Here is a 27,837-nt window from a genome sequence, read left to right on the forward strand (position 1 = left end):
TTTCATATTTTAATCATAGATGCTACAATATTCAACAAAGGTTTAACACATCCAAAGGCAATTTTCATTCACAGAGAAAAAAAGTCATCTGACATAAAATAAGACTGATATGCATATCTTTTTTATATTCTCATACAGTCTGAACATTCATTTACTTGGTCAGCTCTCCTCTGAAACTCAACTGTGACGGACAAAAAAAAGGCAAATGTAAAGTTTCAAATGGTTGCAAGTTATTAAGACATGCATTTTACTAGAACGGAGAGCCACACTGGCACTGCATTGTGTTGTGTTTAATAAAGAGGTTGTTTAATGCAACTCCCCTTACATAGTCACAACCAAGTATGTACAATCCAACTGTCTGGGAGAATTCAGGGTTCCTGCCTTTACAGAAACACTGATATAATTAGACCATAATAAGTACTGTTAGCAATGACTGTACAGCAGCATAATTGTTATAAATTTGCAAGCTTACAACCTCCCTAAACCCTGCAAACATGTGAAAAAAAATGGAGCCAATTTAAGTGACTCTGGTAAATATTGAAAAAAAAATCCACTGAAACATTGTATTTAGACATCTAGACCTGCAGCCTGAACTCCAATATTTATGCAGATGTAAGTTGAATGTTGATGTTTGGGTTGGTAGCAGTTTTATATCAGGGTTCCTACATTTTGTTCACATTAAAAAATATATTTTCCCCAAATTTTAATTATCAATCAGTTTTAGACTAATTTTGAAGCTGAATCAAAGTAACTTTAGCTGTGTCTCAATTTTCTGCAGTGGTGAGGCAATGAAGTCAGCAAGCAGAAAATGTTTCATATTCAAGTTTTTATTTTAAGGGAAGGCAGGAAGAATGGAACATAGGATGAATGGATGGAATGATGAAAGAGTGGAAGGAAGAAAGGAAGGAAGGAAGAATAGATAAATGGATGAACTGATGGAAGAAATTATGGCTGTAGAGAAGGAAGGAAGGACAAATGGAGAGTTGGAAAAATGGAAGGAAAGATAGAAGACAGAAGGAAGGAAGGAATGAAGGGAAGAAAGGAGGACCTGGAAAAAAACTTCAATCCGACTCTGAAGGAACCTGAAGTTATCAGAAATAAATCCCAACAGACTCTGCGTAAACCCAAAAAACAAAACAAACAAAAACAAATAAGCTTAAGTTCAGAGAGCCATGATTATATTATCTTATTGCAATTAGCTACATTCTTACCCAAAACACCACAGATTATAAAGCGCAGATATAGCAAATAAAACTTCGTTCTATTTCTAAGAAGTGGGTAGAATTTGTCTTTCAATTATCTCAAATATATTTACAAAACAATTTTAATAAAATGACTATAGAGCAGAGAAACTGATCAACATTATGGCAATTTTTTTCTTGTAAATGTTTACACCCAACACTCCTGTAATGTAAGACTTGCTGCAGCTGAGAGTAAAATGATCCCATCTTTAAATCCAATAATAACCTTAGGTACCAAATTTGTTTTCATTTTCAGACAAGTTGACTTTAAAATTCCAAATAAAGAGACGTAAATCTGTTTAGAAGAAACAGACCAACCATGAATGATTATTTTTCCCAAATTTGCAAAGTTGGGTATGATGCCATTTCATTGCCACATCAGGCACTTTGCAAGTCTTTGGCTTCCAGAACATGTTCACAGGGAAAACCTTTAAGAAAACACGAAAAAAGACGTCCTCTCATAGCTTGACAGATAGACGCATTAAGATGAAGAATGTCAAACTGTGGGAGAAATGGCCTTTAACGCTAAGACTGCAAGGAAGGAAGTAAGGAAAAATAAAGTAAAGAAGAAGAAGCTGTGCAATGTTTCTATGGTTCACAGTTACAGGGTAGAAATAAATAACTGGATGAGTATTAACAGTGCATGTAGGGTGGAATATTAAATTCCTGAAAACTGTGATGGGTGAAGGCTTGAGAGGGACGGAGGCTTTAGAAAATCACTCTTTTCTGTTTGTGAGTCAATAAAAATGGGCACTGGAGTGCAAAAGGAGGCTTGGAACAGTACAATGTCTTTCTCAAACGTCACATTACGGAAAACTGAATGTGTAAGGCATGGTAGCCCTTTTAGGCAGGGACTCTGTAGATCTGCCACTGCTCTGTGGGGAAGGTGGACTCGGCTACGAGGCGTTTCCAGTCCTCCAACCAGAAACGCCTTCGGTTTCACTCTCGCTGCTGTCGTTTTCCTTCCAACTAACTGGGATAATTTACTGACTTTCAAAGCGTTGCAGCGTTCACCCTCTGTCCTGTTTAGCATCCTGGACAATGTCTTCCACAGCTGTCTGTCTGCTTCCCTCTCTTTCTCCACCCGTGTAATCAACATCCCCCTGAGGGGGCACCTCCTCAATCAATCCCAGCTGCTGTCGCAACACCGCCTTCACTGGTTGCTCCCAGCGCCCAACGCGCGTACCCGGTGTCGACTGATGGAGTCCTCCAGGAATGCAGCTACCTTCTCACTGTCCTCCTGCAGGTAAACAAACATAAATATGAGACTTTAATTAGTTAAACAAACTTCTGAAATAAAAAACAAGCCATCTGATGTATTTATGTCTTAGGTGTTTAAAGGTGACCTATTTTGTTTCCTTGAACAGATTAGGATGTATTACATTTTGAACAAAAACATTCTTATAAAATGATAATTCAGTCTGCCTAATTTAAGCACCTTTATGAATGAGCTGTTTTAGCTCCTGTTACTTTAAATCCAAATAAGCTGCTGCTGGCAATGCCCCCAACTCAGCACTTACATTCGCAGGTATAAATGGCTGCTAACAGATGCACAATTATTCAATGGTACATCTTTGAAAAGCAGAAGCAGAGCCTCCTGTGCAACCAACAAGAATGCAGAAAGTGGTTTCTGTGGAAACCACTTGTTGGTAAGTCAACAACAAACTCATGTGTTCTAGCAGCCAATGTAGAACGCTTGAACCACCTGACCAAACATGCTGTTTCTCAGCTTGGGTTGTTAGGTGACAGGATGGGGGTCCGCTGGGGTTGCTCGGTAACATTGCACTGCCCACAAGTTGTGACTCAACAACCTGGAGGTTTTCAAAATGGCTGATTTTTCAGACACCAAAAAGTATTAACTTATTGGCATTACAAGTCAGAAATCAAACCCCTAGTTCAAGGCAGAACTTTAAAAACAAAATAAATAAATAAATAAATAAAAACTAGAACAAATCTGTATGGATTGAATCATTTTTTCACCACAATCTAAAGTAACATGCATATAGATATAAAACAAATTCAATGAAAACTTCCCATTTACCTCGTTTATGAAGGCATAGTGGACGAGTTCACTTGCGAGGTCTTTTGGAGTGTCCGCTGAAAGTTTCACAGGTAATGTTTCACCAAAATGAGAATCCAAACCGTGTACAGTTCTGTAAATAAGTCTTCAATAGTTTCTCACACTTTAAATCTAATGAGCCTGACAGTTTCACAGTCTAATATGGTGTCTAAAATAAAAACACTTTTAGTCGTACTTGGAAAGATGTCACAGCTTAGCTGCCGATGAAGTTTGTCGTCCATCTTCAGAAATAATGAGAGCTAAGAAAAAGATAATTATTAAACCGAGAAGCTCAGATTAACCCATTTGAGAGAAAAAAGTATAGCCCAGTATTTTTCATCTTTAAGGAGCTCAACTGAGATGCACAGAATGGGCAAAGTACCTGTAGTACTGTGTGACTCACATGAGTTTTGGTCCCTTCTTCATTTGATTCCAAATTACAGTGCATTTGAATAACCTGAAAAAGCAACATACATTGTCACAAAGTGTTAATGTGTTTTTGGTGAAAACAGATATGAACATTCTACTAGTTTTACAACAAATGTTTTTTGAAGCCATATCAACAAAATATGGTGACTTCTTAGCATATTGTGCGGTGAATGAAGTTCCAACATTAAGAAATCTCACTAATCGGCTAAAATGAAAACTCAGTAATCTCGACACCAATAAATACAATGCCATGATCATGGGAAGGGAGGCGCGCACCTCCAAATTGTGCGTACAAGGTAGGTTGCTGAGAGACAAAAGATAGCTTTCAGTTTCTAAGACTGCTATTCAAACGCAGATGAAAGAAAATTAAGTCTGGCATTGTATTTAGCAACAAAGAGGATGTAGAAAAAGCAAGAGCAGTTTTTTCAATAATTACCTCTGCAAAACAGACAGTGTGAATGATTTATTCTGTCTGTGATATGTGTGAAAAGCTCTGCACAGGTTAAAACTGTGCAGCAAAATGATGTGTTTTTATGTTCAGCATTTGTAAACAAAGCCCCCTCATCTGCGTACTTTATTAAGCCCTGATAGCGTCTGACACTGATGGTGGAGGTCCAGAAATCTTCAATTGTTATAGGAAAATATAGTAGATTTTGGGCAAATACTCCAGTGTAGATGTGGAGGTGATGTCATGATTGCCTTCTCGCATTAATTAGATTTTCTAAATATGCAGCAATTTGAAGATGTTTAAAAAGCTGTGGATCAGGTTTAAATGGCGGTTGTGGTGAAATTTGAAAGTCTAACCTTCCTCGTTTCTGTCTCCTGAGGTTCAGGAGTCGGTGTTTTCACCGTCTCAACGTGCTCCTGAGACAAGGACAGAGCTCGAGGGACAGGGTGAGGCCGAGAGGAGGCGAAGTTCATCAAGGGGTAAATCCCATTCCTTTTTGAGAGGAAATGATGTCATGCTAAAATAACAGATGCAATAGCTGATGCAAAACAGATCTTAGACTGAACTCTCCACTTACTTGACATCCTCCAGAAACTTGTCAAGCTCTAAAGGGGAAACATGAGAATACCTTGAAGGGACAGAGGAGAAGTGTGGTGAGTGTTTGGCATCACCTGTCAGATTATGTTCAAGAATAGCTAAAAATACAAGAAGTTTTTTTTATTTGTACTTGAGCTGAACTCCGGGTCTGTCATCATGTCTAATCTCTGCCATGACAGCGTTGGGGTCAAATGACTTTGTTTTCTCCTCCACACAGTTCTCAGGAAGCAAATCTGCAGATAAAAAAACAAAACAAAATAAAAAAACTCATAACCTTCAGGACCAAAAAGGCCTTGCTTTATCAGGATCAACATTAAATAGAATTAAAAAGAGCAGATGGATGTTTTGGGAATGGGAATCTTGACAGCTTGGCATGCAGAGGTGATAAAACTCACACTGGTTGTTGATGAGACAGTGGGCAGCGAGCAGTTTGAGGGAGTGGACTTCGAACAGGACTCTGTGGAACAGAAGGTCGTGAGCTGTGGGACGGAGGTTGGCATCATGACGCAAACACGACTGTGTGAACTCCTGCAGAGAGCCAGAAGATAGTTAGTCCACACATCTAAAATTTATGGCCCAAAGTTGCAAAGCATTTATTGAAATGTAACTCTTATATTGCATGTACAATAAAATATGAAAACCATGAAAGAAAAGATACAAGACAAACAGGAAGTCATAATTTTATGACTTTCAAAGTCATAATTATGGAATATAAAGTCCTAATTATGAGTTACAAAGTCATAATTAGAGATAAGTCTCCTTAGAGAAACATCATGCCTTCCTCATAATTTTCGAAATTGATGAGTTATAAGAACATGTAACTTCCCTTTGAGATTAATAAAGTATTTCTGAATTTGAATTTAAGACTTTGAAAGTCGAAATTCTGACTTTATATCTCATAATTACGACTTTATAGCTGATAATTATGACTTTAATAAAGTATTTTTAAATTTGAATCACTTTAAAAATCAAAATTATGACATTGAATTTCAAAAGTTAGGACTTTTATTTTCACAATTACGACTTAAAAGCATGTAATTTGACTTTGTTTTTATTTTTTCTTTGGGTTTTCATATGTTATGACGCAAGGCTTTTGAGATTTAAAAAAAATGGCGGTGTGATAAATTCATTAAAAATTTTCCAATGTTAATTCAACATATATTTGTGGCATTTTGTACACACCTTCATGGCAATACATTGCTGAAGTAACTTTTGATTCAATTTCTCCAGTTGGTTAGAGGTTTTTGTATTTTGCATTTTTACCCCAAATTGATTTTTCCATCCATTGAATAAATAGAAAATGATTTATCATGATCTGATTGTTTTATCTCATAATCTTAATAGGACTATGTACATCTGATACACACTACATGACTGGGTATGCTGTGTTATTTTATCCTTGCTCCCTTATTGTATATTTAGGCCTTGCACTGAAACTCACCCTCATGAGAGGATCTTCCAGAGATTGACCTGCATTCACAATGGCCTCCTTGGATACAGCAGAATCACCATTGGCTTGAATTTCCAGTACTGCCATCTAGTGGCACCAAAAAAAAAGAAAAAAAAGAAAACAAGTTAAATCAACTAACAGAGAGAGATAAACATCAAGCAAGTCAGTTTTTAAGTCTCACCTCGAGGGCGCAGATGCCAAAGGAGAAAATGTCTATGGAGTAGTCATCCTCACCAGCTGAAAGATTTCAAGAAAAAATAGAATCAAAGCAGAAAAAATGTTATGTACCAAGAACACAGTTGTATTTTTTTCAATCTGCATGACATAAAACACAATTTTCTCCTTAACAGTTTTATAATCTAAACAATAATATGTGAGATGTTACATTTAGAAAGTATTGAGCAAAAATTACTTTCTGAACTTTAAATGCAACATGAGCATCAAAATGTATGACTTGTTCTTAATTACGGATCGGTTTCCTATAAATCTGGGATCTATGAGTGACAGTAATTTTAACAGTAAAATAATGTTGCAAAACCAAAAAAAAAAAAAAAAAAAAAGAAAGAAAACTTTATAAGCTGAGAAAATTTGAGAGAAATCAAACCATTGAAATGCAAAAACAAGAAACTCTCGGCAGACTCACCTCCATATTCAGGAGCGAAAAAGTGGAGATTCCTCTGCTCATCCCGGTGTTGCCTTCCTTTGCTGTGGACGCTGGCGTCTGGGAACACTGATAGAAAAACCCTGTCAGTGTTTAGATAACATATTGATGGACTATTAACTATTAAAACACCTGCACATCGTACCATTAACAAACAGCCGGTGCCACACTGTGGAAATAAAAGTCAAGCATGTTTATTGTGCTTCGTGAAGTGAAATAATCTGGTTGCAGTATCAGAAGAAGCCCAGCTGGGAGCAGACCTGAGCCAATCTTGATGAGCCCGTTGTGCTGGATGAAGATTGTGTCACAGGTTAGGTTGCCATGGATTATCGGTGGATCACAGGAGTGCAGATAACTGACAGAAAACATAAATGGATGTAAAAGGAGTTCAAACAAACATCCATCATGTTAATTTTCTTTACAGGAAATTTGTCAGTACTTGAGTGCCGACAGAATCTGGGTACACCATCTCTTCCAGGCCTGAAAGAAAAAGAAAAACTTTAATTTCAGATTTGAATTTGCTACATAAAAAAAGAAGATCTATTGTGTAATTTGGTGATAAAGAAAGCTTGAGGGACATTCAGTGAGGCAAAGAAGAAGAAATAGTTCCTGGATAAATTGCAAAGTGATGATAATACCCAGAAAAATTGACATTTGAGAAGAGTAAACCAAAACAGTGTGAAATAGTGAGTCATACTTTAGGAAATATGGATCTGCAGTTCCCTAAATCACCTCAAGTCTACAACTGCATATGTGACCAAGAGTGACAATCCTGACCTTCACATTCATGGTTTTGTGGTTCTTTTTTGTCTTCTTCAGGAACTGCTTGAGGCTCCCTGAAGACATGTATTCAGTGATAAAAATGACCTGCAAACCACATATGGAAAAGGAAAAAAACCCACATTGGCTGAAAATAGTGTGTTTAATAAAAGGGAGTGACAAAAATAAGAAAGGCAATACATTTCTCACCCGAGCCTGGGTCTCTTTCATGTCCAGCCAGTACTTGTGGAACTTAACAATATTGGGGTGTTCAACCTGCATCAAGTTCTCAAACATCTCTTTGATTTTTTCCTGAATAAGTACAAAAATATAAGGAATTTAAAAAATAACACCATTTGTATATGAATGTATACATGTTGTGAATGTGCTTGTTGTGTTGTCTTTTCATATTACAGAAAGGGATTACTTGAAATGAACATGAAACATGAACACAATAGCAGCTTTGCAGTCTGATAAGCAAAGCCAGCATGACAGTTCGTTATCTATAATGGCCAGCAGGGGGCGACTGTTACGGTTGCAAACAATCGGATTATTTAGTTACATTAATGAGTATCAAAAAAAAATTATGTTGACATAAATTATACAACTATATTTCTACCCTTAGAAAACTCAGATGAGATTATTTTCTAGTTCTCTCTGTTCATGTTAGCAACAGCGAAACGCTAATAACTGGCTACTAACTTTTTCAACCGATGGGTTTTTGAGCTACTGAATGACAATAAATGTGAGAAATTAATGTGCATCAGAACCTAGAGTGTGTGTTACAGTACCTCCTGTGTTTTGAAGACCTTTTTGTCTGAGAAGAGAACTTCGTTCCACACCACCTCAACGCCTTCCTCTGTGTCCATGGCCAGGGAAGCACTTTCCACCCCAGGGACATTTCCTTGACTGACCTGTAGAGGGCAGATGGAAAAAGACAAGGCTGTTAGCATAATCCTAGCACAAATGTAGCATTTAGCCAGAAGCTAGCAAGAATGTACAGTAGAGCAAGTTCTAGGATTAACTGGGATAAAAGAATAAATCTATCATTAAGACTGCGTCAAGCATGAAATGTACCATTTATTGTGATAAGTTTAGCTTTTAGCATGATCTTAGCATAAATGTAGCAATAGAACCAATGGTAGCATTCATCGTAGCATTTAGTATGATGGCAGTACAAATGTATCATTTAGCATCATTCCAGGAAAACAAAAAGCATTAACAAAATACTCATCTTCTGGTCAATGTAGCCTCTAACATAATGGTAGAATAATATGTAGGTTTTAATATGATGGTGGAATGAAATTTGGTTTTCAAATAATTGTAGCTTTAAATGTAGAATTTAGCATAATGGTTGAATGAAATGTAACCTTTACCATAATGCTAGCACAATTACAGCATTGGGTACAATACTGGTATAAAATGTAGCATTTAGCTTGATGCCGTTAAAATGCATCAATCACAAAAATCATTTAACACAATACAAACCATTTAGCTTGCAGCTAGCAGGAATATAAGCATTGGACACAATAATATGAAGCAAATAGCATGATGCTACATACTTTTGATCATTTGGCACAATATACAATATTAAGTACAAGGCTAACATGAAATGCACTAGTTAGCAAAATGCTACCATGATATAATGGAATTGCAATTAGATTACTTTACAATTTATGGAACATTTTTGTTTAGGTGTAGGTGGAGCAAAATCCTTCCCGTAAGAAGCAAGGGTAGCATTCAGCTGTTATTCAGAGATAAGTTCAAATAAAATTCAAGACATGTAATCGCCACATAGCTGGACTTCTGCAACATCCAATTTCTGACCATTAAATTGCAATCCAAATGAGATACCACAATGTAGTGAATATAGGCAAGTGTCAAGTTGAAAATTCATTTGAAATTTTGTTTTGTGAAAATTTTGTTTTGTGAAAAAAAATCAGAGAGGACAAATAAGAGATATTTAGATCAAACCAAACTAACCTCATAATATCAGCTAAAAGCTCAATGTACCATTTATCCACAGAATTAATCACTCAGGCAGCTGCATTGATGGAGTTCAGTGAGGACAGTTCACTACTCAATTTTTTCATCCATTAATGCCCGTGTATGCTTCAGTGTAGAGATAGGAGATATCAAATGCCACCAGTCAGCCATAACATGATGAACAGTAAAGAGATGAGCAGCAGCTTTTGTAAAGAAGGTAGAGACGGATTAGCAGGCGGCTGTCACACAGGGAGAAGTGAGGGGATTGTGGACGGAGGATTTAAAGAGACGAGAACAAGCCACAAGATGGTGGAGGTGGCGCTAAAGTACCAACAACTGCAAAGAAACAAACAACGCTGACAGAAGTGTAGAGTGAAGAGGCTGTGACTGTAATCTGGAAATCCCACAGCTCGATTACTGCAAACTAAAAGAAGACTTGTCACAGGAAATACCTGTCTCAGCTCAGTAACCTCCTGCTATATTAAAGTAGCAGTAGTGGTGCATTAAATCGAGAGGCTGCACTGGGTTTGGAGTCCAGTGCAATAACGCAAGACCCACAGCTCCTACTAATCCTGCACCTTACGCCTGCGGCACTAATCAGTTTCTGCTTAAGGGATAAGAAGGAATCAGTTTCTCAGGATCCATTTAACTACATATACTTGTAAGTGAAGTAGTAGATAAATTATGAACAATGGTTGTATAGAAATACAGTCATTGTTTTCATATTTTTCCCCTGTCTATCTGTCATTTAATTAAATATTTTCTATTTTAGGCCATATCCAATTACCAACATTATTTATATTTGCTAAAATATTGCCAGACTATTGAGAAAGACAAGAAATGTATGGGCAGATAATAGTAAAAAAAATAAAAAACAAAATAGGTTGTGCAAACAGATGTGTGATTCTACAATCATGTTTTTGAAATGCATTAGTAAGGCCTCCTGCACAACCAACAAGAGAGTAATAAGTGGTTTCAGAATGGTAGGTCAACCACAAAACTTTTCTTTTTCAGCAGTCATTGTATACCGCATTCAGTGATAAAACCAGCTGATCAAACATGTTGAAGGTTTGATTGGGCTGCTAAGAGGTTTTGAAACTGCTCATTTTCCAGACACCAAAAAACATTAACTTATTGCTTCCAAACTATTGAACTTTTATAGAAGCAGTTGAGACCCAAATGCTTCTTATCTAAATTCCTTTAATAAGAAGCTAAATAAAAGTTTTCTCCATCTTTATGGTGCTAATAGTCTCATTAATTCACACTGAAAAAGCTTTTTTGTCCATACAACTGCCAGTCACTCGATACCTTCTCTTTTTTTAGGCCTGTCGAGAGACGACCGAGTGAAAATCTTAGTTTTGGTAACTTTCAGACCAGCCCAACTGACTCTACCAACCATGCCATGTTCAAAAGGTTCTGATGCTCAGTTTGAACTTGACTAGATGCTTAAATGCTTTCTGTAGATTTCCAGAGTAGTTAAAATTGACCAAACACATAATGTCTTCTGTTATTGTTATCTCCCTGTTATCTGAAAATATCAGGTGGGCAGTTCTGAAAAGATGTAAACAGACACAGAGCTTAAAGACGGTGCAGAAATGTATAATCCCAGTTGTTATGTGGGATGGACCCTTTATTTAAATTACCATAATTAAATCAGAGCTATACTTTTGCAGCACTTTGTGGCCTTATAGCTTCAGTTTGTGGAGTCTAAGGAACCAGACAATGAAAATTATTCAGAGAAAAGTTGGTCACATCAAACACAGCTGGGAAAATATAGACTTTTTAGAACGACTATGTATTGTTGTACAGTGCAGCTGTAGGCTCTCTGCAGGGTCTTCTCCAAACACAAGCTGAACAACATACTAATGATTTACTAGTCTCACTCAGTTGATAATCTGATTAGAGCCGGAACGCAGTGCTTTAATTTATTTATTCCTTTGAATTATGACAGTTTATACATGGTACCTGCCTATTTTTCTCCCCTCTATAGATTTTGTGAAACCCTCAGTCGTCCAGTCCCAGTTTTGCGTCCCAGCGGGTTTACTGTGGTCTGCAGCTTGGTCATGGTAGCGTGAGACTTGTAAACAGGACCCACAATGCTGGGCTCTGATTGGCTGTTGGACGGGGGGTGGGTTCAGGGTGTGGATGGGGGATTTAGAAGTCAGATGCTCATGTCAACACAACGTCTATCCTGAAGTTTGTTGAATTTGTGTCTGAGCTGGGTAAAACTGGATCTCCACAGACCTATCATTACATTACTAGAGGTTTTATTCCTACACGCCTAGTGCTGACATGTTTTCAGCATGATTTGGCAGAGCCAGTCCAGTGCCTAGAGGAAAAACACCACTCAAAGTGTCAGGTGAACTGTGACAATGTCAAACACACTCTATTATCTGAAAAAAAAATAAAATAAAATCACTTTTCTGTCAGAGTCTATCAAATAGTAAAAAAACCCCTTAAAATCTTGTCATTTTTGGCATGAATTTAAAAAGCGTTGGCCTTAATTGCAGAAAACAAAACAGGACTGAAGCTGGTTTTAAAGCATTTTAAAATTAAACTTCCATTAAATAAATGAAAATAGAGATTTGCCATGAAAAAAAAGAAGCAGTTTCACAGAATGCACCTTTATTCATATTCTAAAGTCAGTCTTTGGCTTTCTGTTTGAGCACAAGATTTAAAACCAAACACAAGACGAGTTTCTTCTCACCTACCATACAAACACTCAAGTTAATCCAGTCGAGGCTTCATCATCAATATTTTGTCTTTCTGGAAGAGCCCAGAGAATCAATGAATAAACTGCAGCTGCTCTTTCAGCATGACGTGTTCACTGAAACAAAGTCTTTGTCTGATATCGTGTGGGCAGGACCATCACAGTAACAAGCTTCGTCTCAGACCCTGAAGGAGTCACCTTTGGTTCTCTTCCCACACCTCTTACATTGAAGATGAGCAGATGCACATTAATATTTAACAACCACATCTGGAGCAGCAAAGGGTATGCAATGACGGCGAGCGGGGTACTGTATGTAAATCAGCCGAGCCGTCTCCTTCTGCTGCTGCGCGCTTTCGCTCGCAGAGACGTTTCGGGCATCAAAAGAGGAGTCGGATCAAAGAAGTTGCACTGAAATGCTGCAGAAAGTGCCAGAGTCAGAGTCTTTGTGAGGTGGAAAGGACACACCCTACTTAGCGCAAGAATGGAGCTAGTTACTGGAAATGAAAAATTAAACTGAGTAAAAAATTCACAACAAATTTCTCCCCAACCTGATGAGATTTAAGGTCACAAATCACAAGCCTGGAGTTTAATAACTACAAAATCTCCTTCCCTGATTAACAAAACACTCAATATTTTGTGCAAATCTGAAACAATCAAATTAATTATAATAAACTGATTATTTAAATAATTATTAACTGGAGTATAAAGTCTAAAAAAAAGGCCATTGTTATGAAAGTACAACGCACAGTAACAGTCACTGTTACAATTTAAAAAATAAACTAAATTTATTTAAATTATTTACCACCTTTTTCTACCATTTATTTTTTGTTTTGCAGTGCAAATAAAGGGAGTATTTAAACAATTGACCTTGAATACTAAGTTGGAGACCGTCACAAGGTCACAAATGGCCCCTGGGCCACCATTTTGACACCACTGCATTTGTAACATCTGTGTAAATAATATATAAAGGTCCCCAACATCAACAGCACCTCCCCTTGTCTTCTCCTCTGTCCTGTCACTGTCGTGGCTTTGAGCCCTGGCTGTCTGCTGACCTCCACATCTCCCTCATTTGCCTCAGAACGAGAACACAAACGGGTCGGCGTCTCGGCTCGTGAACTGAATGTGAAGAACAATATGAACGCACCAGCTGAGACAAGCTTGATAACAATGTTAAAATCGGACAAACCATGTTAGGCTTTATGAGTTTTCAGAGCGCAGAATGGTTTCGGGCTCTTTCTCTAAAGCATGTGAGTTCAGGCAGGATGACGGGGGCACATTTGACAGATCGGACGTCGTCATGTCTCACCCATTCATTTCCTCATGAGGCAGTCAGCCTCCCTCTGAGAGGAATGTCTGAGAGCTGGGCAGGTTAACGGGGCAGAGGGAGGCAGAGGAGACAACAGCTGCAAACACACGACAGAAGAACAAATAATGACCTAAACCTACTTGTGCAATGAGGTATGGTCTAGTTCAACAACAAAAAAAGCTTGAATAAAGTTTTATTTCAAACTTTAATGTAAAAAGATATTCTAAATGTCTAATTTGTGAATATATAAATGTTTCTGCAGTCTATAATAGATTTCAGCTGCCAGGCAACTGATTCCAAAAGCAACCAGGAGGAAGACGGCCAACTGGAACAGCAGTGCTCGAAAAGACGAGAAGTACAGGAAGTGACAGATTGTCTTATTGTGTAAAGATTTTCTCCTTAAATAGGAATTTCTAAGAAATTATGCAATAACTTTACTGGCTCCTGCTGCTATCAAAAAATAACTTCAGGGTTAAGAGCACAAACAGATTAGCTTTGGCTCGTAGGTTTTTTGTAATTATCAAACTACGCACAAAATGATGAATCATGGAAGAATGTTTTTTTCTGCTCGAGTGCCAAGGTGACCAGCTCACACTTAAAGGAGACCTATCATTCAAAATTCACATTTTGCATGATTTTCTACCTTCATTTGGGTCTCAATTGCTTTTGGCAACATTTTTTTTTTTTTTTTGGTTTTAAAAACCTTCTGAATGTAAGGTTTCAAATCAGCAGGCACTTTGAATTTTCGCCTGCATTGCCGATCAGCTGGCTGAAAGAAATTAAACTTTCAGTTGCAATCCCAAAAACTGATGAAAGAAACATTCTTTATTAGCAGGGCAGCTATTCATTTTAAAATCTGGGTTACATGCCGTAAAGGTAATAAAGGTATTTGACTCTAAAGCTTAAGAGTCAAATGCAAATGCAATGCAAAGCAGAATCCTGAGCCTGCTGACTCAGACACAAAAACACTTTGGGAAATAAACTGTGATTTAAAGTACGAGCCTGACTTCTCTGCTGATTTCTGCTGCTTGTGTAATCACTTAAACGACATTTCATTTCAGCCCTGAACCAGGGAAGTAAGAAGGACCCATAAAGTTTTCTTCAGATGTCTGAAAATGTTGCATTTTCCTCCAAACACCTTTGACCTATGTAGCTGAACTACTGAAACATTTTAGTGTAGCGAGAAAAAGAAAACAAGATGACAAAGTGAGGGAAGCTGGGGATATTTTATCCACAAGCATGTTTACAAAGTTTCCTTCTTGGCCTCTTAAGATGAAAACAATAAACACTCCCGATTGAAAGCATTGAAGCAAAAAAGCATGCTACCAAAACAACAATGCATGCATGCATAAAGCATGAAGAAAAGGAGTATTGTTTGCAATTGGATAAACATGCGAAGCCCTCATCTTGGCTCACACACTAAACATTCATGTGCTGACAACTCAGAGGTCTGTACGGGAGCAACACCACGCTCCATGTTTCCGCTTCTTCTGCTGGGAGAGGATAAAACTGCACAAAGACAAATCTGTTCTCATCACACTGCTGCCTGCCCGGGCCTTTGCAACGGTGGAAGTTATTAAAGCCATTTATCGCTAAGATAATCTTTTGTTGCCTCCTGATGAGAAGCATATTAAAACAGCAACAACATTGCATTCAAACAGCTTAATCAGCTAGTAGACATCCAAATCATGCAATTTTATTCCTCCTTAAGAATGCAGACATTAACTACACATTTTGTACTTGTGTTTATTAATTTGCAACAATTTTTCAGAGATCTTAGAAACGTTTTGTATTTGTTTGGGTCTATTTGATGACATTTTGGCACACCTAAAGTGTTCTCCCTAGATAAGTATATTCATTAAATATTTTTTCCTCTTACATATTATAGTCGTTAAAAAGATAAAAACTAAAATCAGAACAAGCAGGTCAGACAGTGAACAAAACTGGAAGTCTGTGTTGGACAAGAAAAACCTGATTAGAAAGCCAAAAGTATTTGCGCCTGGTAAATGTGAAGTTCCAAACACAAGTAGTATGAGTTTTATAATTTTACAGTCATTTGTAGATTTATTTCAGTCTTTTGGAAATACTGAACAACAACTAGAGCACAGGATATCTGCGGTGAATATAAAAAAAACAACCACAATCACACAAGTCTAGTGCCAGCGGCAGAAATGGCTTGTGGTCATCTGAATTCCCATCAATGGCAAGAAAGCGTTTTATGCAAACAGCATTATCCAAATCCAAACAGCTTTAACCTGATGAGAACTCTGGCACATTGAAAGGATGTGAAATTGTGAGAAATTTCGCTGTTTTGAAGCTGTAACTATTCAAATCCTAGTTATACCTTGGTAATATTAACAAGCTAAAGCCTCCATGGTTAAATTTATGTGTTCTAGAATTTATTCCAACAACTTGTTCACTCTTAACCACGAAACGTCTAATTAAATTTAAGCAATGCCTTTAAGGCCTCTGGAATGGTTATTTCACACTCGTCATTAAGGATTTGCACTCGCACACTTGATGATGTCAGCTAAAGGCCTGGTAATTAGACCACCATTTCAATAAATGGACTAGTTTAACAAAAATTTATGTCACCTTTTAATGCTCATGACGTTTTTGTAAGTTTTCTCACTGGAGACACTTAAAAAGCTCTGGCAGAGAGTATTAAAGTTCTCCATAAAGCAGGCTAATTTCTGCCCACTGGATTACCCAATTCATGCTTGTATATCCACACACGCACACAGATTGATTGCTTCATTGCTACTAAAAACAGTGGTAGAGAAACACACCATGTGAGCTCCTTCAGCTACGCCCCCTTCCTCTGCATCCCAGCAGCAGCAGCGGTTACTGCAGCATGATTTCCCAGCAAGGAAAAGCAGTGACTCAGGGTAAAAGCTCAAAGCACTTGGCAAACAGAGCAACACCTCATTGACTTCTCGCCACAGCAGACCATCCGCAAAGGCGAGGAACAGTGGCACAGAGCTTGCTCATGTTTGTGACTGAAATTAGCTCTAGTTCCACCCATTACTGGAGGGAAAAATATATAAACGACGCAGCAGTTAGGCTTAAGTTTCTCCTGCAGGAGCCTTTTGTTTTTAGACAAAATGAATCAATTAAATGGCGAAGTGCAGAGAAACAGAGAGCCACGCTACAGGAAAGCAGACAGAGGTTGTGTTAATCGTGTGGCTTTTTTATTCTGGGGGGATTAAATTGAGAAAGTGAGAGTCAACCTGAGCTGGCTGTCAGCACACGCTCAAACAAAAGCCTTTTGGCAGACATGCATGAGACAGCAACTGTTTTTTCCCCTTCATGCACATTACGCAACAACACAGACAAAGATCAATAATAGTGTCTGTGAAAGCAACACGTGGGGGAGGGGAGGGTTCGTGCATGTTTGTCCAACCCTCATTTACCTGTCCACACTTTCTGCTCTAGACATAAACTACCAAGCGATACCACAACACACAGCCATGGACCTGTGATTCAAGGTTGAGTGAGAATGGAAAAATGTGTAGAAGGAGAAATGATTAATGAAGACAGAGATGAATAGACAGATGGACTGGCAGATGAATGGCTGCATATGCTGATGTCTTCACTGATGGATGGATGGATGGATGAACTAATAGATAGGTGGAGTTTTTGGATGGATGGATAGATCAATAGAGAGGTGGATGGGTGGAGCGTTTATTGATGGAATGAAGGGATTGACAGATGGAGAAATTATTACATCCTCAAAAGATCAAATATGATATATTTCTTTGCAAATATCTAAAATAAATTAGAATTTATGACTTATTTACAAAATAGACCCAAATTCTATACATTAGACACCTTATAAAATGTTCCATAAGTCGCATTAATCTGGCTTCAACATAATAAAATATAATTTATGTTTACTCAAACAGAGGTTATGGACTTTGTGCCCTCGGAGGTAACTAAAGCCCGGATCAGTGATGTGCAGCAGAGCAAGGGGGGCTTTTTAATTCTCCGCCTCTATATTTAATTCATCAACCACCTCCCTGATTGATGAATGCCGAGAAGCATATTTAATTCAGCTGCTGCTTCCCAGAAAGGTGCTTTACTTTTCAGCCTCAAAATCATCAGCCGCATTCAAATTCTCAATGCAAAGCAGTTTTTTTATGGGACAAAGCACACAGAAAAGGGTGTGGAAATCTCATTTCATCTTGCAAAACAGACTACAGACTAAATAAAGGAAGCAAATAGAACAAAAAATATAGATAAAGACAAGCAACAGAAGAGCACGTCTCCATTTATCCTCACATTTAACCGTTTAAATGTCTGCATGTTGTTCTTCTCCAAGGCAAAGTGTCTCCTTGCCCTTTAGTAAGTGTGCTTTTGACACTCACACACAGATAGTCATGTTTGGTTTCAAAGGTCAAGATATGAGCTGCTGAAATGTTGAAATGAATGAACACTTGGCCAAGCAGTTTTCCACCAGCTCGTCGACAACTTCCTGCAGAACTACAATGCTGTTGACAGTTTAAACACACGTCTCCATCTGTATGAGAACAGTCGGGTCTGCAGGTTTACACTCGGTCGGGTGCCCGATGTTTTTACAGCTGATATTCACACGCAGATTTCTTAATAAAAGTGACCTGCAGGGTGTTTTCCCTATAAGCAGGAGGGTAGTAATATTAAAAATGAAACTGTCTCGCTATCATTTATTTTAAAACACCTAAGAAATAAAAAAGCTGCATCATAATTTAAAAATATAATCATAATAATCACATCTATTGAATTCTTCCATGTTTTTCACAACTTAAATATGATTTTATGTGACAGACTAAGTCAAAACAATGTATTATATGACATGAAAGTTACATTTTTATTTTATTAAAACACTGACGATCATTACTTCAATAGAGATGTCTTCCTAATCTTCATGGAAGAGTGCATAAGCTTTTACTTTCAACCAAGCCATTATAAACTAAAAGACAACATGCATTTTCCTACAGAGATAAGAGGATATTTGTAGGAGCCAGATTGGAGAGGAAAACAGGTGTTTAGTGAGATAACACAGCAAAAATAACATCCATCAGTTTCAAACTGATGGCCCAACATAAAAATGCTCAGTCATTTCAAACTGTTGCTACATCTTTATCAGCTAAAACTCCAAAATTTTCCATTTTCATTTATTTTATCCACAGGGTACCTTGAGAACTCAAAAGAAATCCATTAATTTCATTTCGTAGCCTGGATTGCAGTCAGAGAAATCTGTTTGATGAATCAGACAATATGAAGCTACTAGCTAATTATCATTTACTGTGCATCTTTTATCAGTTTACCAGATACACTGATGACTATTAATTCATTTCATAAATTGCAAATGTTGATAATTTTTATATTACTTTGAAAATCTAACTACTTTATGTCATAAAATAAACAAATTAATCAGTTAAGTAATTGCTTGAAATACAGTTGGTTGGAACTACTGCATATTTAATGATGGCCATTTGCAGAAAAGCTAAACTTTTTCTGTTTGTTTTTATGTAGGAAGCTTATTTCTGGTTAACTTTATGTTCCTTTTTTCTTCACAGTGACACCTACTGGTTCGGAGCGGTACCACAGTATGTGTAAATCACAGATCAAGCTAGAAATAAAAAAATGCAAACAATTCCATTTCTTTTTCAAATATGAAAATAAACATTTTATTCCAGAAAATACAATAACACAGAATTCCTTTTGTGAACTCTTGATAATAAAAACTTTGTCTCTTGGGTTTTGAGTAGGATATATTAAAAAATGTTTTTGTTTTAATTATTTCACCTGAAATGCAAAATGTATGCATTTTTAATACAGTTTTGAATACGTTTCAGCAAATGGTCTTCTTTAGAGTGTTTTCTCCAGTTAATGACTGATTACTAAATTAGTTGACAATTATTTAAATAATAGATTCATCATGATTTATTGTTTCAGCCCAGTTAAGAATGCTATGCTGCTTTAAATATGTTGATGCTGCCCAAAGGCGATACATTTCTCTTTTTCAACAGTATGTGTGAAATGTACATACTGCAGAATAAATACAACCTTACATAAAAACATCAATTCCCTCGTTGCAATATGATGAAAAATACCTTTTTATTAGCTTAAGAGACTGAATAAAGTTCAGACACACATTGTCTACCAGACTTTGTGTCCCAGTTTTAAATGCAGACTTCCTGAATCCCAGCCGACATAACAGTAACACCATAACTTCAAGTATTTTCTCAGAAGGCATTACACAACAGTTCTTATCAGCTGAAGCGAACGCAGCCGGCCTTGTAAACCGATCCCAACGTGTGAAAGTCTGGTTAAATTTATTCTAAGGACTCTTTGGAGAAATTGGATGAAATCTGGCTTTAAACTTTTAATGGAAGGCAAAATACCTTTCAACAATGTTGGTTCGGTTTTTGCTGATTGATTTCCTCCTTGAAAAGCTGTCAGACTAAAGGGTTGAAGCCAGGATTCAGCACATTTAGTTTTATCATTCCTCTGCACAGATACAGCCTCAAAGAGATGCCTCATGTGATGTCAGGCTATCTCTGCGCTGAGTAAATTAGATAAAATTGAAGCACTCAGTGCTGTGTTTAGGTTAAAAGAGGCAGAGGAAGAAAAGCTGACTCTGGCATGCTCACAAACAAAGAGTATAATGACTCCATTGTGCTTAGTGACCTAAACAAAGTCTCTTTGTCACATGTAAAAGTCTGTAATCTATGATGCAACCCGCAAAATTCTTCACACATGTCACCAAAGATGACCACCATCTTTCAAAGATCTTGAATATGCAGGCTTGTAGTGGAGGTCAGATGCCATTCCTGTTGAAATATGAAGTGACACAAACATCAGGAACTGTTTCTAGAAAGATCTTGGCAGACATATCGGCCCTTCCTCGAAATGTTATTATGCACTCCAGTTCTCAATTCCAGCTGGCAGAAGGTCGGTGCAGCTCCATTTCATATTGCTGGAGTGGAAAACACCAACAACCATGCTAGTGTATATATTTCTGCATATCTCATGACCCCCGGTGACCTGGGTGTTTTGGTTACATCGACGTACCGCAGGGTGGATCACATGATCACTGAGCTGCGGTTTCTCAGAAGAAATCATGCAAGTTATGACCATCATTTATGTTGTTTTCCCTCCATCACTCAAGAGTTATTGAATAATTATTTGTCATATTGTAAATCATGAAGCCATGTGTTTGGCTCATCATCTCTCGGTCTGACAAGCAAGAAAAAGAAGATTTTAGAAATATTTTTTGGAAAAAAAAAAATCCAAGTCAGTTTTACTAAGAAAACAAAGAGTTGACAATCAATACATTGTGTTTTCAAACATGGCCTGCATCTTGCTTTTTTTGTTTCAAACTGAGGCTAGATGAATAACAAAAATCCTTTTTCCAATCAAGTAGATTTGTAGATATTTTGTGCTTCCTCTAACTTTAGTTTTAAAAAGTCACAGTGAGTCTTCTTCCCAAAGCAACAACTTCCACACTGAAGAGTATTAGCTAGTTAGCACAACTAACCACAAAAGGCTTCGATTTTTCAGTTTCAGTACAGATAGAAATCGATCTGTAGAAGTTTATTGTGTCATTTATTGTGAAGAAATCTGGATTTATTGAATCTGGATTTATTGCAATAACAATAAATTCATATCAATGTTTGAAAATCCCTAAATCTACTGTTTTCTTCCCTTTTGATGAAAATTATGATTCAAAGCAGTGACTGTAAGCAGTTTAGTGATATAAATCACACTGATGTCCATTTTTAGAAATGGGCTTTTTCACAAAGTTAAATAAAAAAAAGACAGCAAAAATTAATTTAACTGTTTTTTATTACAAAAAATGCTACAATTAAAATCACTCACAGGTACTGGCAAGTTTCTTGGTCGATTTTTGCACATATTGTATGTGAATTTATACATTAACAACTGCTAGCAACTAGTTGCCTTTAAAAAAACCTAAATAAGAAAATGACAATAAGCAGTGTGGGGCTGTAAATTAGTATTCTGAGGCAATTATTTATCTAATCATCTCTAAGTGGAGGCAAAAGAAATTTTTAAATAGAGAGACAAACAGGAACACGAAGAACTCCTCCTCTGACCATCTGTAATAAAGTAACGCTGCCAAAGCTTCAGTTACCACATTTAGTCTCAAATACCGGACTAATAATATCCATCTTTGCAGAACTTATAGGGCGGACAGCTTAGTCATTGTGAGAGGTGGAAGTGCTGCCGTTTTTTATAACTTTAAAACGCTGCTGACATTCATTAGCCTTTTTGTTTCTGAGCTCCACTGATTGAAAGGACAGCGACTCTATAATAATGCAAGTCTAAACATGTAATATTGTGAGTCAGTCATAAATCAGCTGATGGGCTTGTGGAAACACAGCAGGACCTCCCTGGGGTTCCCACACAAAGAGGCAACTGGAAAAACTTGAAAAAATTAATAATCTTTAACCAAAAGTACAGCAACAAGGCACGGGAAGTGAAATACATTTATGAGTTTAGTTCTACAAACTAAACTCACAAGATGAGAGAAAACACTGAACTCAAGCAAATGAAAATAAAACTTATTTTATAATAAAGTGTTTTGTCTTTGCTTTACAGAGCAGTAAATTTGATTTTGATCATAAAAAATTTGTTAAAAACAAATTACAAGTTTTCTAAATCTCCCTCATAAAGCCAAAGGATGCCTCACACAGTTACAGCTTTGGCAAAAAATGTTCATCTTCAAAGCAGTTTTTTGTTCACTTTCTGCAGGTTTTGGTAAAAATATTCAGCATTATTATGCGTCTAACTGTCCTGGCATTGTTACAAATTACAAATCGTGTAATTATGACTCTCTATAATTGTTTTGCACATGACATGCCGGTTCTTTTTTCCAACTAAAGGAGAAGCACAAAAACATTTCAGCACTGCTGTGCAACGACTCCCCTCCCAGTTAAATTAGTTTGCCCCTTAAAGAATGTTACAAGTTAAACCACCAGCTCTAGCTTGATTTATTTCATGTCTCATCTTGTGTTGCCACTTAAGGGATAAAAAAAATAATAAAAAAAAGGCCAAAACTGCCACTGCAGCTTCTGTTTATTTTTCTGCTTTTAATTACACGACACACTATTTTCTGGTCATATCAGCAAAATATAAAAATGTAAATAAATCAAAACTATCTCAGGTCTTCAGGGAGATTAAGCTGCTTGTGTGATTAAATAAGTGCAAAACACAGCTGAGTTTTAAGGAGGAAATCCATCATTTACAAATATCCAGAGCAGTGAGTCAATGGTTGAAATATATATTAAGACTCATTCTATTAGAAAATAAGATGACGAATAGTCTGTGATTTAAAGTGCTTTATTATTACAAAAATTACCATAATTTGCTAATGGTTAGTTTATATATTTCAAAAATATCAAAATTGGGTTAAATCTTGGAGACTGCTACTAATTGTCACCAAGTTGAATGTGTTAACATCATTCTCTCTTCAAAAGTGAACCACTTCACACAAGCTTTAACGTCAAGCAGACTTGACTCTCAACAAAGCGCTTTGAGATCCTCAATAGTGCACCGGTTTGCTAGGTCTCCACTTACTGGAAACCTCGCTTGGTACAGCCTTTTTCTTGGGTGAACATTGTGCTTTGCACTGACACCCAAGTTTGGCATTCCAGATGTTATGTAAACATCTTTTGCAACTTTTGAACATCTTGGCATTTGGAAAACAACAACAATAAAAGTTTTTCTTCTTTGAAGAAAAACAGAACCCCCAAAAACTGTAAGACATTTACTACTAAAAATTAAAGCCCTGCCTTTGTAGGATTTGTGCTTTAACCTCTGACAATATTGGACTGATGCTGTCATCTTGGGGCGGTGCAAAGAGAAACGTGACAGCTCGGACAACGCAGCGGTTGGTAATCGATGGGTGGAAACTCATGAGGGTGGGGAGGATTGTGGGTCTCCATGTTTTTAAGATGGAGAATTTTAAATGGGTTTCCGGAGACCCAGCGTGTGTACAAGAGATAATCTTTAACTTGAATTTTCAACCTTATCTAGAGTAGCTGGCAGCAGCAACACCCACAACTTCACAACACTGAAACATCCAACATCTCAAGGTCTCTTAGATTCCTCACATAAATTGGATGTATTGCTGTAAATCTACCAGCTGGGAATGACATGAAACAAACACCGGAGCTTCAAACTCTGAGTTATATTCCATCATAGACACTCAGCAACCTGAATACTCCATGAAATCAGAGTTGATGCAAGCCTACATTCTCTGTTCCCTCTTGTTTTCACAAAAACAAATAATAAAATCCATAAAAATACAAACCATAAAATCACAAGAACGCTAAGAAATGATTTAAGTGTTTCTGACCAGCTTCTCTTTCCAATAGTTGCAGGATGAAGGAGTTAAATTATTAACTGCTTGAATCAGTGGTTGTTATTGTGTTGAAGTGCGCAAGTTTTTATGAGCAACCTTGAAACACAACCAAAAATTACTAAAATGAAAAGGTATTTATAGCCCTTGAACAAACCTCTGTCTACTTTGTTGGGATTTTATGCAATTGGCAAAACAGGCTATTGATAGACTGGATTTTACTTAATAAAATCTGCTTTAGCAAATTATTAAATAACCTAACAATTTAAAAAATATATTTTTTTATTATTTTCACTGAAAGAATAGTTGTGGTGCAAACATGACATAAAAAGCAGGAAAATGCTCTGCCTCTGAATTGAGTCACTAAGATTAAACCCTAACCTCCCAATATTCATACAAACACAAAAAATAATTAAGTAAATTACATAAATTTTATGTTATTAATAAATGCACATAAAAGCAACAACTGTGTATCTTTCCTTGTGAATTTAAATGACACAAATGGTTCCAGAGTGGTGAACAATTTGATGAAACATCTCGTTATTTCCAGTTTGAGATTAGTTCCACTGAAAAAAATCAAGAGGGCAAAGAGATTTTCTAATGCAACAACACAAGCAGATCATATTCAACAAAAGAGCATGGATCAAATGGCTGTCCTAAAATCTTAAATGTCCATAACAGACGTAGAAAAGCAGCAAGAAAGATTTTACATTAAATCACAGGTGGGAGCCAAATTCAGTCAAAAACTGGACAGCTAGTTTGACATTTCTGGAAATATAATTTACAGAAATTAAACAGAAATAAAGTTATCTGAGGTGAAAGATCAACAAATAAATCATTTCATTAATTAGCTGCTGCTAAAGACTATTATACAATTTTAGCTCCTAACATAAAGCAGCAAAAGAAAAATCTGTAGCAGCAAAATATTTTACAAAATATTTAAATTTTTTGCAAAAGATATTGATGCAGTGAAATCCACTCCAATTGGCATTTTGATATTTGTCAAAACAACTTTAGTGATTTACTGTGAGATATTTATTCCTTATAAAGATGTTTAGCTGTGAAACTTTTGAGTAAGTGATTAATCTTGCAAAACATTGTTTCCAATTTATGGTGAGAAACTGAGATAAAGCTCACAATGTAAACAAAATGCTTTTTTAGATTGTCCAAACACATCAAAATGTCAAAGATGCATTCCTTTCTTAAGTAATGATTGTTTGATTTGTGTTGAGAGGTATTCTCTTTTAAGCTCCTAATGTATTGTTCTTCCTAAACAACACCCTCCAAACAGGTAAATAGTAAACTATGATTAGCCAATCAGTAAATTGACCCCTGATAAAGGTTGTTGGATTTATCAATCAGAGCACACTTTGATTTAGAGTTAAGCTGTCAGAAATTCACTTCTCCTTGACCTCTATGCTTTGTGATGCAATGTCGGATTTTATGGCTGTGAGATCTTAAAACAGCAGTTCACACAATTCTCATCAAAGACGAGGGTGAACAGATCCCAACTAGGGATTGTGGGACTAAGATTTTGTTTATCATACAAATAATGAAACATAGTCTAAAAGTATTTAAACCACCCCTCCCCCAAAAAACCTCAATCTGTCTTTTGGCTTTTTAAATTTTACCAGTTCACTTCTATTGTACAAGCCCTACGACAGACTGGTGACCTGCCCAGGGTGAACCCCGCCTCTCGCCTGAAACGAGATGGGCACTAGCACCCCATCCACTTGGAACAAGGGTGTTAGAATATGGCTGGATGGATGGATCTATTGTACAATTTTAGCTCCTAACATAAAGCTGGCTTAGGTTATTCAGCAAAAGCAAAATCACAAAAATGGCCATCCACCAAGTCCCAATAAAACTTTTTTACTTCCGATACAATACCAATACTGCATCTTTGAGCATCGGACGAGTGGAGATGTTTTTCTGCAAGCTTATGGACAAATACAGAGTAATCCTGGAGGAAAATCTATAAGAGGCTAGAAAAGGCTTAAGAGTGGGGTGGAAATTCACCTCCAGCAGGAAAAACAACCGATACTTACACCTAGAAATTCAAAGGAATGGTTCAATCAAAGTCCAGACCAGGGGTGTCAAACTCCAGACCTCAAGGGCCAGTGTCCTGCAACTTTTAGATGTGCCTCTTCTGCACCACAGTGGAATAGAATAATTAGGTCATTAGCAAGGCTCTGGAGAATTTATCTACACGAGGAGGAGGTAATTAAGCCATTTCATTCCAGTGTTTTGTACCTGTGGCACATCTAAAAACTCCTTGAGGCCTGGAGTTTGACACCTGCGGTCCAGACCTACAACAATTTGATAACCTGAGGCAAAATGTAAACATTGATCTTCTCGAATGCTCTCCATCCAATCAGATTGAGCAAAGAAGACAATGCTTCTCTACTCAATCTGAAGCATTGTATGATTGCTTCAGATTGACAAATTGATTTTTTCAGAATAATCAATGATGTACAGACTGTGATAGAGACAACAGACTCAGACCTGCATCGCAGACTCAGGCTGGTTCTATAGAGTACTAACATGGGCGGCTGAACAGAACACGGCACCATTGGGAAAATATGAAAAAAGTTCAAGAACAGTGAATCATTTTGGAAATGTTTGTCTGCGTTCACTTAAATTCCAAAATGCATTGGTTGTACTGTGATTCCTGGTAGTTTTAATAAACTAATCCCTAAATCTTAAACTGGGTTGCAGGTTTTTATTTCCTCAAAAAGTTGAGCATAATCCAATACACCCTTACCTGTCACATTCATGCATATGATATTAAACCAAAATGTGAGAGGTTATTATTCTGTGGAGTCCCACACATTAAAACCGTCAAACCCATCAAAGACTCCATGTTTATATCCAGTTTTTATGGCCTTGGTGCAAGCTTCCGCTCCTCTGGGTGTTTAGTCTGCACACTGAAATAGATTTCATGTAGGCTATGCCGATCACCGGATGTCACGGTGTGAGATTTATTGGTGGATTCGTGCAGAAACGCCAATACCTCGACCTGGCTCAAGCATTGCATAACACACAGGAGGTCCAGACTGACCACAGAGGAAAAAAACAACAACAACAAAAATAACCCATCCACTCACATCAAGATTTAAAAAAAAAAAAAAAAACGACCAACCTGCTCTTTGCGTTTCTGCCAGCGGCCGCAGGGACTCTCCTCCAGGATCTCACTCTCGTCCTCACTCTCCTCCTCCTTTCCTTCCGATCCTGATTTACTCTCCGGGACTGACATCGTCATTTTACCGCCGTATGTGTCCAGATTTCAACCCCACAGACCTCCTCCCCTGTCTTTCCTTCTTCCTCTTGTCCCGTGTTGTTATGGAGGAGGTTTGCAAAGGCTGTCCGCTCCGCCGCTTGTCTGCGCAGCGCAGTCGAGAAACCCACCCCCCTTTGCCTGAAGACCACAGGCTCCCTCCGTCTGTCTGTCTGTCTGTCAGCTCCTTCTTGGCGCTCAAAGCCCCCTGCAGACAAATGGATTCCCAGTTGAAAACGCGCAGCCTAACAACCGACACGCCCTTTAGATAAAATCTACAAGTGTGCACATTGCGAGGGTTGGATAAGTCAGCGGAGTGGAAAAATACATTCCAGGACTGCATGCAACGCACGCTGTGAAACGGTTTCCCTGTATGTCTCACCAATACCTAGAAAGCCTCGGTGGTAAAAAACCGCTCCGCGTCGCGCAATCATCCCGCGCGCTCATGTGAAGCAACAGAGATCGTCTGCTCCACGGAGCAGAGCGCATTCTCCGACCACGGTGTCTGAAGGAGCCGAGAGTTGAGCCACTGCCAGGCACGGTGCGCA

General features: G+C 37.5%; 1 protein-coding gene across 2 annotated transcripts; it reads right to left on the minus strand.

Annotated features, from left to right (window-relative positions):
- On the minus strand, positions 1–27,837 carry LOC129352089 (nuclear receptor-binding protein 2-like). 2 transcript variants are annotated; one of them, XM_055020930.1, is made up of 19 exons: positions 27,678–27,837; positions 27,155–27,497; positions 8,436–8,558; positions 7,855–7,956; positions 7,663–7,752; positions 7,325–7,365; positions 7,146–7,240; positions 7,031–7,054; positions 6,868–6,954; positions 6,406–6,461; positions 6,216–6,311; positions 5,170–5,302; positions 4,905–5,007; positions 4,755–4,805; positions 4,534–4,669; positions 3,683–3,757; positions 3,497–3,560; positions 3,283–3,338; positions 1–2,481 (listed from the first exon to the last, which is right to left on the minus strand). In XM_055020930.1, the coding sequence occupies exons 2-19, from the start codon at positions 27,272–27,274 to the stop codon at positions 2,395–2,397; spliced, it is 1,539 nt and encodes a 512-aa protein (XP_054876905.1). In that variant the 5' UTR covers positions 27,275–27,497; positions 27,678–27,837; the 3' UTR covers positions 1–2,394. The 2 variants fall into 2 exon arrangements, with proteins under 2 accessions (XP_054876905.1, XP_054876906.1); XM_055020931.1 differs by having other exon boundaries at positions 3,704–3,757; positions 27,155–27,837.

This window comes from Poeciliopsis prolifica, unplaced genomic scaffold, assembly GCF_027474105.1.
Source record: "Poeciliopsis prolifica strain line A6 unplaced genomic scaffold, Auburn_PproV2 SCAFFOLD072, whole genome shotgun sequence".
In the NCBI taxonomy this organism is placed as follows: Eukaryota; Metazoa; Chordata; class Actinopteri; order Cyprinodontiformes; family Poeciliidae; genus Poeciliopsis; species Poeciliopsis prolifica.